Source organism: Chinchilla lanigera, unplaced genomic scaffold (assembly GCF_000276665.1).
Source record: "Chinchilla lanigera isolate Chin_1 unplaced genomic scaffold, ChiLan1.0 scaffold00039, whole genome shotgun sequence".
Classification (NCBI taxonomy): Eukaryota; Metazoa; Chordata; class Mammalia; order Rodentia; family Chinchillidae; genus Chinchilla; species Chinchilla lanigera.
Window position 1 is genome coordinate 14,566,994 of NW_004955440.1, and position 16,948 is coordinate 14,583,941.

Here is a 16,948-nt window from a genome sequence, read left to right on the forward strand (position 1 = left end):
ATCTTCTAAAGCTGAAACACGTCATACGGTGCCCCTCCCTTCTGCTACTCTTGATTGGGAAGTTAACTCTTTATATTTAAAGTAATAACTGATAGGGAAGGATTTAGTATTGTCCTTTTGTTTTCTATATGGTTTGTTTTGACCCTCTTTCACTCTCTTGCTGCCTTCTTTGTGTTTCATTGTTTTTTTATACTGACATTTTCATTTCTATTTTTCTTTCATGTCTTTTAGAGGGAATTTTGGTTATGTGTGATTATGTAGGGGATAACATAAAGTGTCTTACAGTTGTAGCTGTCTGGAAACCAGGAACTTACTTTCAGTCATACAGAAAACCACTTTATGTCTCTCCTCATCTAGGTGAGGAGTCACAGGTTAGGGTGATACAAGTTTAGGTGTCATAAATGGTAGCTTTTTATATATTTGTATGCATTAACATTGTTCTATTGTCTTTTTAATATTTTGCCATAAATAATATGAAAATTAAATCAAAATGATTTATGCCTGCCATTACAGAATTACATGATTCTTTGTTTATTTGCTTATATCAGAGTGCTTTGTTTTTGTGTTTTTGTTGTCTAGCATCCTTGCATTTCAACTTGAACTCCCTTTAGCAATTCTTGTAAGGCAGGTGTAGTAGTGATGAACTCTGTTTTTATTTATCACAGAAGATTTTTATTTGTCCTTTCTTGAAGATTATTTTAGAAGATGTATTGTTTGGGCTGGGAATATAGCTCAGTGGCACAAGCGCCCACCTGGCAAGCACAAGGACCTGAGTTTGATTCCCGGTCCCAAAAAAAAAAAAAAAAGATACATTGTTTGCGGGAGGAGCAGGTGTTTTTGCTCTCGCGGCTTTGAATGTTCTGCACGCTGACCTGTAATGTCTTTGCTTAGAAATTTAGTTAATAAAATCTTCCTTATTCATAATAAATTATTTTTTCTTTTGCTTTCAGGATTTTCTCCTTATTTTTGACTGATGATAATGTTTTTCAGTGTGTGGGTATCTTTGGGTTTTCTAGTTGTGGGCCTTCATACTTCTTGAATTTGAATGTACATTTCCACTTGATTGTGTCCCATGTTTCTTAGGCTTTCAGTTTTCTTCCATCTTTTTTGTTTTCTTCCTCTTCCTCAGTAATTTCAGGTTGTCCACTTTTGAGTTCACTGATTGTTTTGCTTCATCAAGTCTGTTGGACATCTTGTAAAGTTTCAGTTAGTTTTTTTTTAATTCCAGAAGATCTTTTTGGTTCTTTTACAAAAACAAATTTTGTCTCTTGGTTGATATTATTTTGTTCATCATCACTTTCCTAATTTCATTTACTTGCCAGTGGGTGTTCTCCTTTAGCTCATTGATCTTTAAGATGATTATTTTGAATTCTTTGTTGGGTAATTCATAGATCTCTCTCTTCTTTTGGTTTTTGGAGATTCATTTTCTTCCTTTGTTGGACCATGTTTTCTCTTTTACTTACTGTGTTCCTTTTTGCCATGCCCTCTACATTTGAAAAGATAGCCACCTCTCCTGCTCTGGGCAAACGGTGAGGGAAGACCTGCCTAGTCAGTGTGGCTAGAGACTCTGAGGGCCTCTCACACCTTTTCTGGTGATGCGTCGTCTTTAGCGTGTGGATTTAATTTCCCAATTAGAGAGGTTTGTTGCTATTCCTTTTTTGGTATGCAACTTCATACTGTATTTTATTCCATAAAGATTTTCTTAGAACAGTTTTAAATGGTTCCTGCATTGTTTTGATCTTTAGGGATGCCAATTTTATGAATGTCATCTCCTCCCCGCTTGTTTTATATTGACGTCTTTCTAACCCATTTTCTTTACCTGGCTTTTTCCTTTATTTATTTATTTGGTGTTTGACTATATGCAGCATAGTTACTTTTTTTACGTGTAGTTTTCATGTTAGCCTCAATCTCTGAGGTAACCTTTTTTAATGTTTTTTGGGTTCAAAGCTGAATTTTTTTTTCTTTTTGTGCTCGGTGTTTTCATTTTTTAAGTGTCTCATTCAGGATGGTTTTTCATATTCCCACATTCTTCATTTGAGTGTAGAGTTGTGTTAGCCTTTTGTCACTGTGACCAAATACCTTCAGAAAACGCCTTGGAGGAGGAGAGGTTTATTTTGACTCAGTTTCAGAGTTTTCAGCCTGTGATTGGCTGGTTCCATTGTTTCTGGATGTGTGGTAAAGCCGAGTATCACAGTGAAAGAGTGTGGCGGACGAAAGCTGCTCACCTCATGGCAGCCATGAAGCAGAGTGAGAAGAAAACAGCCAGAGGGGAAGGGGCTGGCAGGCCAGAGACAGCCTCAAAGGCTCCAACCCCGTGTAGTCTACGCCTTCAGCTAGGTTTCCACCACCTCCAGTGGATGCCATCACATTATGATCTCATCGGGGGAGCTGATGAAGTTGGAGCCCTCATGTCCCTAGTCATTTCCCAAAATGCCTATCACCTGGCAACCACGCCTTTTTAAGTAAGTGAGTTTAGGGGCGTAGGGAATTCAAATCCAAACCATAACACTTGTCATGCACTGTTTGAGCCTAAGAAGACATTCTGAGAAATTTGTTGGAGATTTTGTGTACAAACAAAATGGCTGTGATGTTACTGGGTGATATAATTTAGTGGGACCACTGCCATATATGCAGTCGGTTGTAGGCCAAAATTGTGTTATGTAGTGCATGACAGTATTTGATGACATTTGGAGCATTTTTCTTAAAGTTTTCCTCTGATTTTTAAATAATCAAATAGATAGAGTACTGTACATTTTTGTAGATTCAGGGTGATTTAGTTTTCTCTAGTTCAGTGGAACGCTTTTTGTGCAGAATAGTCTGCTTTGGGAGATAAGCAGGCAGAGGAATGACTTTTCTCATTCTAGTTTTTTCAAGCTAGTGTTTCAGAATTCCCTTTGTCTCTGCTTTCCTGGGGTCAGGTGGGCTGTTTTTGTCCTTTCCTATGCAAGGATTTGAATCTTCTCTGGCCTTCTACATCAGCATACTCTTCCTTTTGATCTTAAGTTTTCAAAATTTGACTGTTCTCTTTTGTGCTGATGGCTCATCCCATTTTCTTTGTTATTATGGTCTTACAAGTTTTTTAGTGTTTTACCAATAAACTTACATTTTATGGCTGTGACTGTAGTCATCTGCCAGCTTTGTTATTGAGATCGTCTAAGATCTGTTTTAAGCTCTGCTCACTTAAAGTTGGAATATAGGTTACTGGTAGCACATTTGCCTGTCATTTGCAAGCCCGAGCGTTTGATCCTAGACCAGTCATCCAATCACTAACTCATTTATAAAATTAAAATATTAAATGCTCATCAGAGATGTATTTTGATAACTGGAGAATACTTAAAAATGTTTTATGCATGGAAGAAAATGAAATATATCAAAATAATGTCTTCAAATGAAAAATACACCACTGGATTTTAAAGGAAATTGCAAATTCCCATTCTGTTTATATTCTGTTTCTATCCCTTTTTCCCCCATTCTTTTTCTCCTTCCTGCCCCTTTGAGGCACCCACCTAAACAGTTAGTGTATCTTTTGGTGAAATTTATATTGTTTTATGTACATTAATTTTTTCTTTGTTTTGTTCTTTTTAGTTCTTTTTATTTTTAAAATAAATTACCTATCTGATTCTGTATCTTAGGAATTTTTTTTTTCACTCAACACTGCTTTTTAAGATCTACCATATTATGTGTACATCTGGACTACTGACACCAACTGCTGTGTAGTATGCGTGGTGAACATGTGTCACATTTTACTTCTCCATCCTTCCATTCCTAGATATCCACACTGCCTCAAGCTGCCCTTCACTACAGATCCTGTTTCAATGTGTGTTTACCTATAGACCTGTCTCAGATTTTTCTGGCGGTTAGATATGTGAAACAGGATGTCCCAGCTTGTAGAGTATGGAGAAAATAATTGGATTTAGTTGATTATAAATACTGCTGTTGTGCTCTAGAATAGTAGCAACTGCCTGTGTTTCCACAGACATACATGCAGAATCCTTACATCTGTGCTAACATGTAGCTTTACCCTAATTAGTCATTTTTGGGGCCAGGTATAAATTATATGTTTAATTTACATTTCTTTGATCACTATTGAATTAGAGTATTTCTCTGAATGTGTGTTAGCCTTTGGGGCTTTCTCATATGTAAATTGCCTCTATATCTCTTAACATTATTCTTTGGGGCTGTATCTTGTTGATATGTAGGATTTCTTACATGTGCTAGATGTTAATCACTTAGAAATTTTAGCCATTAAAAATAGCTTCAGTTTTATGATAAATTTATCGACTGCGTCTTTGTTACCCTTCATTGAACAGATTTCTTCTTTATTTTCTAGCTACTGGGGATTAAACTTAGGGTTTGCACATGCTGCGCAAATACTCCACCACTAGGCTTCATCCCCAGCCTTTTGTGTGTTTTGAGACTGTTGAAGTTTCTCAGCTGGCCTTGAACTTACAGTCTTTTTCCAGGCTGCCCTCCATTTTGTGACCCTCCTGCCTTAGCCTCTGAGAGTGCCGCTCTGTTTGGTTCAGAATCTTTAATTTAGGTGTAACAAATCTTTTTTCCCCTATTGTTTATACTTACGGGATTATTATGTTCCTATAGCAAAAAGAGAATTTCCCTTGTTTGCTTATGTTAACTTTTATGATTTTACCTTGCTCGTTCACATACATAATCTATCTGGAACTCCCACCTCTTTGAATGTGGCCATAAAGTAGGCATTTTCTTTGATTGTTCTTTGTATCTTGAGCAGTTTGGTTACTGCCCATTAAACCTGTGGGGCTATCTGTATCTTAAATTCCTATATGGACAGAGACAGATCTGTCTGGAGCTTTCTTGTTACATTGATTTATATGAGATTAGTGTAGCTGGTGGTGATTAAGAGCCTTACATCTGGCCATGCTGTTTACTGGCAAGGCAGTCTTGGACAAATTAACCTCTCTGTGCCTCAGTTTTCAACTTACTTATCTAGATAATGATGCTATTTATGAGGATTTAAAAAGTAAAGTTTTTAAAGTGTTTTTTATAACTAGTAATTGTTATATGGTTAAATACATAAATGTGAATTTTGTTCTTTTAATACGTTTTTTATTTCTGTGGCTTTACCAGTATAATTTATGGAAAGCTAGTTCTTCCTTCTCATGCCACATTTTTTGCTTCTTTATAAAAGTTACTTAGATATTCTTGGACTTCTGTTTTTCCATTTACATTTGAGAGCATTTTCTTGAGGCACTGCTTTCCAGATGTAAATTAATCCAACAAAATGGCAAAGAGATGCTGACTATTGGGGGAAGCAAGTATGACTTGATTGGATCTGAGGAAACTTACGTTGCTTGAGAGTCTCACTGTCCTTGCTTAATGTTCATTTGTTTGTAGCATAAGAAGCTTGTTTCCCCACTTCCTTGCATTGTGTTTCTATTCCTTGACTGCTGTGTTTGTGTCCTCTGTCTGCTTTGTAAGAATAAATGACAGAATATCATGAAATTAATACAATTCTTTTGTCATCATTTGATATCCTCCTCCATCTTACCTTCTTTTAAAAGTTCTTTTAATCTAATCTGTTCTGGCATATAATGGACATTCAGTTTAATTTTATTAGTACCTTGTTGTGTGAAAGCTTTTCTCATATCATTGCACTGATACTTCTTCAATAATTTTTGCATACGCTAATGAGTTGAGTGAAGTTAAAATAGCTAACTGTAGAACTTCAAAAAATTAGTGTAATATGATAGAATTAAGGATTTTAACTTTAGATAGAGGGTGGATAGGGAGGTGAAGAGGGGTAGCCTGGGTTCATACCTGTGTTGTTACTTAGGACTGAGCTTGAACAGATTACTAAACGTCTTTATACCTCAATTCCTTTATGTGTGAAGTGTTTTGCATAGACTGATATATAATGGAAATCCAGTAAAAATTTTATTTATTCATTAATTTAATATATATTAAGCAATATAGGCAGTAGAGATATAAAAGTTAAAATGAACAAAAATCATTGTCTTCTTGGAGCTTACTTGATAGTTAGCAGGAGGTGGAGAATAAATAAATGAAATCTCTAGTAGGACAGGTATTAGCTAAGTGGTATGGAGAAAAATAAACCAAGAAAGGGCTGTCAGACCAAGAGTGTTCTTGAGATAAGCAAGTTGTGGAAGGCTTGCAGATGAGACTTTAAGAAATTTTAAAAGCAAGGTACAGTATTTGGGAACAGTAAGGAGAAGCAGTGTGATAAAGAGTGGGAGAGAAGAGATATCAGAGTTCACTTTAGACCTAACTTCCTTGTGAAGCTTACTGTAATGGGGATCTTGGGGAGAGACATGACCTGATTAACCTTCCAAAGCAGAAGGATGCTTTACTGGGGATGGGCCATAGTGAGGCAAAGGAGGAAGTAGGGAAAACATTTAGGAGACTCTTGGAGTAAGTGGTGGAAGTGATGACGTGATTTGGACCTGGGTGTATTTTACAGGAACTTTTTGTTTAAACTTATTTTAAAGTGCCTGCCTTGATTTGTAACATAGTTTCATGAACATAATTTTTATCTTTCAGTTATTTAGAATTTTGTACTATTAAAGTTTCAGGTATAATAGTATAATACAGAAGATGCTTAAAATCTGTAATATACATTTCCTGTGACTTGCATGTTTTTCTTTACTCGGTGACTTGCATATTTTTCTTGAGGTGACAATTTAGCAAACAAGAATCAGTTTTCTTATAACTGAAATTTTAAGTTCTAGTTTATAACTTTGTTCCTGTTTAATCTTTCTGAAATTCTGCGTACTGAAGTGCAACAGTGTAGTCAGTAATGTCAATATGAAACACAGGTGTTAAAGGAGAATGATAAGAATACGTCCTGTAGCTCTGCATCAAAGAAACTGTCTATAATTGAGCGGAGGAACTAGTTGTTGTTGATTCTTGCTGTTATTTCATAAAGTAACTTTTAAATAGAATTATGCATTGAATTTATATTACCAAAACCACTTACGCTGCCTACTTTACATTTTTCCAGGAACATCACTTACAGCGAGCTATTTCAGCACAGCAAGTGTTTAGAGAAAAAAAAGAGAGCATGGTCATTCCTGTTCCTGAGGCAGAGAGCAACGTCAACTATTACAATCGATTGTACAAAGGAGAATTTAAACAGCCCAAACAGTTCATTCATATTCAGCGTAAGTTTCTTAATTCATTGTTTTCTGTTTGTAACTTAAATTTACCGACCGGTAAAAATCTTTTCTTTTGCCCAGAGATTTTAATTTTTCAGTTTGCATACACTAAAAGAAATATTAAAGGTTGCAGATTAAAATCCATCTATGCTTACATGTGAATATAAAGATCATTTTGAGTTTTTTTAGCAGTTGAAAGGAACATTTGATGTTTATGCAACATAGGATTTTATACTGGTGCTTATACTTTATTATACAACTGTAAGGTATTGGGTTGCCATACCCAAAGTAGATTTTTTTAAAAGGCACAGTGGTCAATTTTTGGCCAGGAGTGGCTCAGGAGTTTTAAGTTTAATATTCTGAAATTTTTCAAAATTTACATGCTACACTTCTGCTTTTGTCTAGTTTTTATAAAATTCTAATTCTACCTCCTTCGTACTCCTTAATTTCTTTCCATTGTTGCTATTTAAATGATTACCATCTGTAGTCTTAAAACTCTCTCAATTATCTCCTAGCTATAATATTTACTACCCTCTACCTCTTGTCCTTACTTTCTTCTTAAGTTCTCCAGGAGGTCTTTCTGTACTGTAGTGTCTTCCTAAATTGTCAGTCTGATCAAATTGTGCTCTTGATTAAAATTTTACTGTTGTTTATTCTGTAGTAGGAGTTTTGAGCTGATTCTGCACAAATATACTAGTGTCTTGGCATTTTATCAGATTTTTAAAAATTCTGCATAGTGTGTTAAATAAGATTCCAGTGCTCTACTTCACATCTACCTGAAGTACTTACCTGACTGAGAACCCTGAATGTTCAGACTCTAGTGATGCATATTTTTAAAAGTTCCTCAGGTAAATGTGAAATATCACCAGATTTAATATTGATGTTAAATTGACTGTTTTCATTGATTCTTACATATATTTTTCTTCATTCGTGTTTGGAATTAGATTGCATCTTAAATTGCTGTTGTTCATGATTGAAGCCTTATTCTTCCAGTGAGAATTCCCATTTTTTTCTACTAGGTATCTGAGGATACTATTAGGACCACGTCAAAGTCTGTTACATTTGTTTTTGAACCACAGTGTTAGCTTTAATTCATGCTGCAGAGGTGCTTACAGTTAAGTTCTCAGGGGAAGATTTTTTTTTTTCTTCCACCTCCTGCCCGTGGACTAGTTGAGAAGTGCAAAGTTCTGTAATGTCTCTTTTTAGAAAAGCTGAATTTTTTTTCTGTATCTTACACTGAGAATATATTTCTTATTAAGCTTGTTAGTATTAAGACTCAAGATAAAGCTTTTTTTCTTTTTTATGGTACATGTATTAAAGGTGCATCTTGTAATTGATGGCAGTTTAAAATTGATATCATTAAATAGTTAGATTTTCTAGTATGACTGTATGGTTCTTTGTGATTTGTTTCTTACCTTTAACCTCATTTTCTGTTACTTTTTGCCTTGCTCTGGGCCATAGGGACTACTGAAAATTACCCACATTGGCCTTGTTCCGCATTTCACACTTTCTTGCATGAACTATTTAAGGCTTTTTTCCCCGTTCTATAGCTCATTTTAGACCGAACTCCCTTACGAAGCTTAGTGCAACTTCATGGTACCTCTTTTCTTTGCTTATCACAGCATCTTGTACATAACCCTAAGAATTTCACCACGCTTTATTGTAATGATTTATAGCCACCTTTCTTTTAAACTGCAAACTCAAGAGCAGGGACTACTTTCTCTTGTGTCTTTATAAAGTGTTTGATTTATAGATACTCAATAAATGGTGTGTTTATTGACTGACTAAATTGTTTTTAAAAGGTCTTAAGAAACAACACTTTTATGGTAGGACCATTTTCCCGAGACTTCTCCAAAGCATTCGAGAGAGAAACACATGCAAAAGTTATTTATGTGTTTGTTTCCTCTTTGCTCTTTGACTTTGCATCCATTTAGCTTTTAAAATTTGCCTTTATCTTTTCATCGGGAAGGAAATGGCTGTTCAGAATGGGAATTTTAAGGATTTCTTCTAAGCCAGAGTATCAGTTGTTCTGTACTTTAATAATAGAGCTAGATAGCTAGATAGCAGGAGCGTTTGTAGGACATTCTAGGAAACTGAGAACAAAAACTGGTCAGGCCACTTGATTTTTATTCTGTTATTTTATTGTAAAACGGAATAAAAATAATAGAAAAATGTTTTAACTACTTCATCTTTTCCTTTAGTTTGTAAGCATATCCAGCATATTGTACTATATAATGTCATATTGTACGTATAGCTTTGCTTTATTTTGGTTTGGTTTGGCTTTGGTTTTGTGAGGCAGGGCCTCGCTATGTAGTTGAGACTGTCCTTGAACTCACTGTGTAGTCTAGTCAGGCCTCGAGCTGAAGGCAGTCCTCTTGCCTCCGCCTCCTGAGTGGTGGAATTACAGATGCATGCCACCATACCCAGCCTGTACATACAGTTTTTAATTCTGCTTTTTCCATTTCAGGTTTTTATTGTAGGTCACTTTAAGTGTATATATAAATTTCCATCAAATTGATATCTCACAGTTTGCTTACATACATGCCAGTTATTAGACCTAAGGTTATATATAACTGTTTTAAACTCATGTTTTTATTGAGTTTTTTTAAGTAAAAGTTTTACAAAAATTTTTTAAACATTTAAAAAACATTTTTGTTCAGCTCTGAAATACAAGCAATTTTAGAGAAAAGTACTCTGGATTTTTCCCTTCTTTTAGTGAAAGATCTGAAAGAATCACAATTTGGGTAGGAGAAAAGAACACGAAATTGGCACAGTGTGGTGGCATTGTTTAGGCATATGGTATTGTTTGCCTAGGCTTTGGCAGAAGACTCCTTAGTTTTGATATTTTCACCTCCATCATCTGATTGGCAGCTCTTCTGATTACCCATGGTAGAGTTTTTCAGCAGCTCTCTGTTGCCAGCAGGGTGAAGTTTTAGCATCTTTATAGTATATAAGAGCCTCCTTCCTTCGTGCCTCCAGCCATTTGCCCTGTGTGTTTTTCCGCTGTGACCCAAGTTTTATTGAAATGAACTGTTTGAGGGCCTTTTTCTTCCTCTACATGTATGTTACTCAGCAGCAGGCACTCTATCTAATTCACTTTGATATACATATCATTACCCAGTACAGTCTTCACGATAGGCTTAATACACATTTTCTGATTTCTCCAACCCTTCATGCTTTAAGCTACAGTACTAAGCTTTTTGCAGCTCTTTTGACTGATGCTTTATTTTCTCATGCATTTACATAGCCCTATACTTCCCACTTGGTAAAGGACACGTTACCTCCGGAATTACCTTAAGGAGCCTTTTTTGATTCCTGTCGGCAGAATTCTTAGCACCACTTGCCTCCAGGCTCCTGTGTCATGTGTACACTTCATTGTGGCCCCTCCTTCCTTCCATTGTGATTGCCTTCTGTTACCTCGCTGAGATATAAAGCTCATTGAGAGCTGGGACTTTCATAGATCTTTGAACAAGTCACTGCTTAGCACAGTACTTGGCATGTGATTACATATGCAATTAAATTTTACAGAGTAAATGAATAAGTTTATGATTGAAGATAAAGCATACTCATCATAGTATTTTTAGACACCAATCTTATGGGGCTTAAAATTATACACAAATTAGTTTATACAGTCAGATTGAGAGACCTGCTGTGTGACATCCAAGTTACAAATTAAAAGGAGAGTTCTCTTTCATCACTAATGTTATTTTATTTTATTTTACTTTATTTTAATCTTTGAGACAGGGTTTCACAGTGCAGTTCAGGCTGGCCTTGCACTTACTTTGTAGCCCAGGCTGGCCTCAAACTTGAGTGATCTTCCTGCCTCAGCCTCCCTACCACTAGTATTATGGGACTGCGCCACCACACCCAGGCAAGAGTGTCATTTAGAGCAAAAGAGTTGTGAGTCAAATGACACCAGTCTGGTATGCATATGACATTCATTTTGTCCCTTTAAGTACCAGTTATAGTCACCATATTGGTATTCTGGGGAACTTAATCACAACATACTGGGTAATTTAAACTCATATTTTGAACAACACATAGAAGCATCTTGAAGGAACATAGTCTGAAATGTCCCTATATACTCTTTCTCATTTAGGCTGATTTTACACAGTAGTCGTTTGTATATTGCATGCAGAAAATGCTAGCTCTGTTTTACTTATTTTTTTTATACACATTTATTTTGGATACTTCAACCCAAATACTACAATTCTTTGTTTTTGGAGCTCAATAACTTCATTAAATTCAGGATCCACTTTTTTCTTCTTAGGAAAAAAAGGACTTTGTTTACTTTCAGTAAGTTATTTAATCTCCCATTACTCTTTTATTTAATGTGGTAATGTTTTACAGTTAACATTAAATATCACAGTTTTAGGAGGCCGAGAGGTAGCTCAGTGGCACAGCACCTGCCTGGCAAGCACAATGTCCGAAGTTCGATTCCTGGTACAAAAAAAGAAGATCCCAGAATTTTAGAACAAAAAGGAATTGACATACTGTTTCATAAAATGAGCTTGCATACTGGTTTGAAACCACCTAAATGGTTTTTGGAAGCAGGACTCCCTTTCTTGGTTGGAAATGAGAGTTCGGTTTCCCCTTTTCACTCCCTTGCACCTGCAAACCCAGGTTAGTAGACCACCTTACGTGCTGGACTGAAAGGAGAGTTCAGGAGAAAAGGACAGGTGGGATAACTCCTTGTCACCCATCAGAAGGAAGAGGAAATCACTCAAACAGATTCACATTGTTTGTGTCTGCTCCCAAGATTGGAAGCCCAAATAATCCATTACAGATAATGAGTGTTGTGCTGTTTATACAGTAACACTTCTGGATGAGAAAGATGCATTCTAGGAGTCTTATTTTCTTGTAAAAATGTCACTGGATGCATATAAGAAAAAAAGTAAGCACAAATCCTATGAAATGACATTACACATTCAGATGACTAAGTGGTGGAAAAATAGTGCCACAAGTACAGAAGTGCGTTGGGTCGGATTTGTGGGGCACACATTCCTGGTACAGCTGGTTACCAGGTTGGGAGGAGTAGCGGAGTGACCGTGAGGACAGTGGGCAAGGCCAGACCCTGAGATTAACCCACGTTCAGACAGACGAGCTTGAAGGATCTTCTCCTCTGAGATTGCAAGAACCTGGCACCAAATCCAGTGTTCGGACAGAGCGGTGAGCGTGGCGCCAGGGCTGCACCGATAGAACATTGTCTGGGTAGCCGCTGATCCAGGAAGATGGGCCCCGAACCTCAGAAGATAGTATGTAGCAAAGCAGTGTCAGGCATTTTGAGGAATAGCAAAGTAATCGTTTAGTAGTCTGGCATAGACAGATGAGAGAAGTGTTGAGTTTAAGGAGAGGGCCCCTTTGATCCAGGTGCATTTCTCTATGTCCAGTGCTCCACAAAGAAATGAGGGATGGTTTGTGGTGACTGAACAAACCACAGCACACAGTGGTTAAAGGAACAAGGCAGAAAGTCAAGGCACAGTGGGAGGAGGTGTATGTGATGGATCACAGCACATATTTTAGACAAAGTGTAGCAGGCAAAGCACGGAAGCAGGGTTGGTCTCACAGTGCGTGTTTGGTGGCTTAAAGCACATAGAACTCATCTGTGAGGCCGCTGAAGAAGATACTGTAATGTAACTCAGCACACCTACTTGTGCCTAGTAGGCGTTAACAGAAGTAGTCTTGAGCACGTTCACCTAGCGACTGCATCTCCATGAAGATTCTACAGTCATGCCACATTGCCCTGAGCGTCGGCACCTTTCAGCACCTATCTGTCCTCCACAAAAGACTAAAGGAAATTTGCCTTATCACGTTTTCTCATGATATTCTATAGGCTGCCTACCTATAAAAATGTTCTCTTATATGCTCATTTCCTAAAAATTTTAGAAGACTAAACTTTTCCTCATACAGTTATAAGTAAAAGACACTGAAATAGCTGACTTTTACTGATCTCTCTGTCCGTGTTCTGTTAGTGTTTTGTATATGAAACCAGTTCCTCAAAGGAATGAGCCATTTTTACCCCCTCAAACCGAGGATTGAATCCAGGGCCTTCACAGCTCATTGTAAAATTTTTTAGAGACACCTCACTAAGTTGCCAAGGCTGTGCTTGAATTTCCGATCTTCCAGCCTCCCAGAGTGCTGGGATTATAGGCTGAGCTAGTATATTTAACCCCCATTCTAAATTGATGATTACATAAAGAGCACAAGGTAATGCAGCTAAGCACATGCAAGAGTCAGAATTAGAATCCACACAATCCAGCTTCACAGTGTGCCTGTTTAACCGTATTGTCCTGCCTCTCGGTCATGGTTTGTCCGTGTAAGCTGTAGATACTGATACACGTTAAACATAGATATTTATTACCATTAAAGGATTTGGAAATAGACTCAGCAATGGGGGAGTAAAGGATGGATAAGTTTCAGGCACGGGTAGAAAAGTCGGATGCACACAGCTCTTCTCTTTCGGCCGGTGGGGTTTAGTAAGCAGACAAGCACTGTGCGCGGGTGGAAAGAGGGGAGGTGCCAGGAAGAGAGAAGCGCTTGAAGGAAAGGGAACCACGAAGGTACTGAAAACATGCAGTTCACATTTTACTGCTTTTCTGAGAGAAGTGAGCAGCTGTATTAAAAACAGGTGAATTTTGCCTTTTGGGAACAACCAAGCTCAGCTTGTAAAAGAGCCTTTTACGTTTTGCAAATCAAAGACTTTGGAGGGAAATCCACTGGGAAAACCATATAGACTGAGCTAAAAATTGCTCCAGTTCCAGCACATGTGCATATGCGCTTAACCACACACGCGCACATACACACACACACACGCACAAGCACGCAACAGGCTTAGCCCAATGTTTGGGCTTTATGAACTAACCAAGCAGAGATAGAAAATAGCTTGTGGCGTCTTTAGAGTTGCTCCAGGTCCATCCTGTCATCCATAATAATCACTCAGCCCTAATAGAAGAGGCTCAAGGTGGGAAAGGGCTGTGTCCAAGTAATGATCTCTAAGTCTTCAACTAACCACTGTGCTTGGCAAATACAGTTTGCTTTGAATGGAGTGCATTAGACTGCATAAGGCCTTGGTCAGGTGGGCTTTCCTCACCTGTTTAAGTGATGATTACTGTACCTTTTAAGGTTTCAGAGGAGGCTAACTGGACAATTGAAGTGCTGTAAAAGATGAGAAAATTAAAAGGTAGCCTCTACCATAATGTTGCTTTTTAAATAACTCAGAGGTAGTACTTCAGTGATTAAATAATTGTTTTCTCACTGACATTCTTCTTGTCACTAAACCTTAAAGTTGTAGGAATACACTCTTTTCCCTTCCATGGAATTGACTAAGGCCTCTTATCCTGCCCCACTCAAACTAAACTTTGTGAAGAAATAGTTGTGTCTTATTATTGGCTTAAGAAACTCCTTTATTTCTCTGATAGAAGCTAAGAAAGTGGGGTGGTTTGGGTTTTTTTCCGAAGGTGATTGTTATACTCTTGATTATAATGAAAAGGAAAACATTAACTGCAGGAAAAAAATTAATCCATCTTCCAAAGATAATCAACACAGATGAAAGTTGTATTTTCTTCCCTTTATTACAAATATGCATTGTAGCTGGGTGTAGTGGTGCACGCCTGTAATCCCAGCACTCAGAAGGCTGAGGCAGGAGGATCACAGAGAGTTTGAGGCCAGTCTAGACTACATAGTGAGACCCTGGGTCAAAGTAAGAAACAAGAAGCTCCAAATGTCCATTATATTTATACATGCATATATGTATGTGTTTATGGATTTCACTTTTTAATTATTAGAATACTAAAAAAGTATTTTTTAGGTAATTAATTATAGTTTTCTACAACTATAAAATGCAAGGAATTACTTTTATATCCTTCAGTAGTCAGCAGGAATCCATAACAGGGCTAGGTACAGACTGAAGATTTTAAGTGAAAATTTTTGCTTCTGTCTTAATTATCAAGGAGTTTTAGATTGAGATTATTTGTGGTTTTGTTACATTCACAGAATATGAATTTGTGTATTAGTATTATTAAATTAGTAATTTGCATTAGTAAAATAAATTTGGAAGAAAGTTAGATTTATGCTGGCATGGTGGCACACTCCTGTAATCCCAGCACTCAAGCGGCTGAGATAGGAGGATCACCATGAGTTTGAAGCCAGCCTGGGCTACATAGTGAGACCCTGTCACAAAAAAAAACAAAAAGAAAAAAAACAAAAGTAAGATTTTAGGCTTTTAAAAAGTTAGTAGACTTTATTTTCAAAAATAACTTTAGCTTTACACATAGATATGCAGCTAGAGTAAAGCATTCCCATGTGCTATGCAGTGCATGCTCATGTGTACACTTGCACACTTTCCCTACAATCAGTATCTTGCATTTGTTGGCATATTTGTTACAGTGATGATGCCTTATTATTAACTAAAGTTTGTAGTTACATTTGCAGTTTGTTGTATAGTTTTATGGACTTTGAAAAATGTATAATGTCTTTTTTTTTTTTTTTTTGGTTTTTCTCCGGTACCGGGAACCGAACTCACGACCTTGTGCTTGCCAGGCAGGCGCTTTGCCGCTGAGCTAAATCCCCAGCCCCAAATGTATAATGTCTTGCATCTACTATGACAGTATCTACAGAGTAGTTTCACCCTGCCAAAAACTTCCTCCATGTTACCAGTTCATCCCTCTTGAATTCTTGGCAACCATTGACCTCTTTACTGTTCAATTTTTCCTTTTCCAGAATATCATATTGTTGGAATTATACACCAAATAGGTGTTTTAGTTGATTTCTTTGATTTAGTTGATTTCTTTGATTTAAAGTTTCTTGTGTCTTTTCCCTGCTTGGAAGCAGATCACTTCTTTCATCATTGAATAACATTCCATTGTATGGATGGATATACTACAAGTTGTTTATCACTTCACCTCTTGAAAGATACCTTAGTTGCCTTCAGTTTCACATGATTAGTAAAACTGCTCTAAGTATTCATATACAGACTTTTTTGTATGAAGAGAGTTTTTAACTCAGTTTGGTAAATACCTACCTTGACAACTTCCAGAGTGGCTGCATCACCTTGCATTCCTGTAGCAAGGAATGAGAGTTCTGCTGCTGTGCATCTTTGCTAGCACTTAGCATTGTCGTTTTTGGTGTTGTAGCTGTTTTAATAGGTGTAAGATGGTATTTTTATTCCCCAGTGACTTAGGATGTTGAGTACCTTTTCATATGATTGATTTTTACCTTCTTCAGTAAAGTATCTCTTCAGATCTTTTGCCCATTTCTTAATTGAATTGTTTGTCATTGCTGAGTAGTGTTCTTTGTATATTTTAGATACAAGTCCTTTGTAGATAAGTGTTTCCATGTTTTCTCCTTCTGTGGCTTATCTTTTCATTTTCCTGTCTTTTTACAGAGTAGTTTTTAATGAAGCACAATTTATCAATTTTTAAAAATAGATTATGCCTTTGATATTGTTTCTAAAATCTAATCACAACTCAATATTACTAGACATTATTTTAGTGGCAGAGCACTTGTCTAGTGTACTTGAGTCCCTGGGTTCAGCCCCTAGTACTTGCAAAAACAAACAAAATGCCTAGTTATGTAGGCTCTTGTCATTTTATTTTTATTTTATTTGTCTTTTTGAGATGGGATTTCACTCTGCAGTTCAAGCTGGCCTGGAACTCATTTTGTAGCCCAGGCTGTACTTGAACTTGCAATGATCCTCCTGCCTCAGCCTCGCAAGTGCTGGGATCCCAAGCATGCACCCCCACACCCAACCTAGCTCTTGTCATTTTAACAAAATAAAAATTCAAAATGATACGGTTTTAAAT

The 16,948-nt window shown here is 37.0% G+C and overlaps 1 protein-coding gene across 1 annotated transcript in view; it reads left to right on the forward strand.

The window, feature by feature from the left end:
• The first annotated feature begins 6,966 nt into the window (after window positions 1-6,966).
• The window catches only part of Epc2 (enhancer of polycomb homolog 2 (Drosophila)), a 71,212-nt gene continuing 61,230 nt past the window's right edge, over window positions 6,967-16,948 (forward strand). The window contains exon 1 of the mRNA XM_005390801.2: window positions 6,967-7,154. Coding sequence (XP_005390858.1) covers window positions 7,055-7,154 — 100 coding nt within the window. The 5' untranslated portion in view covers window positions 6,967-7,054. The remainder of the gene's footprint in view (window positions 7,155-16,948) is intronic.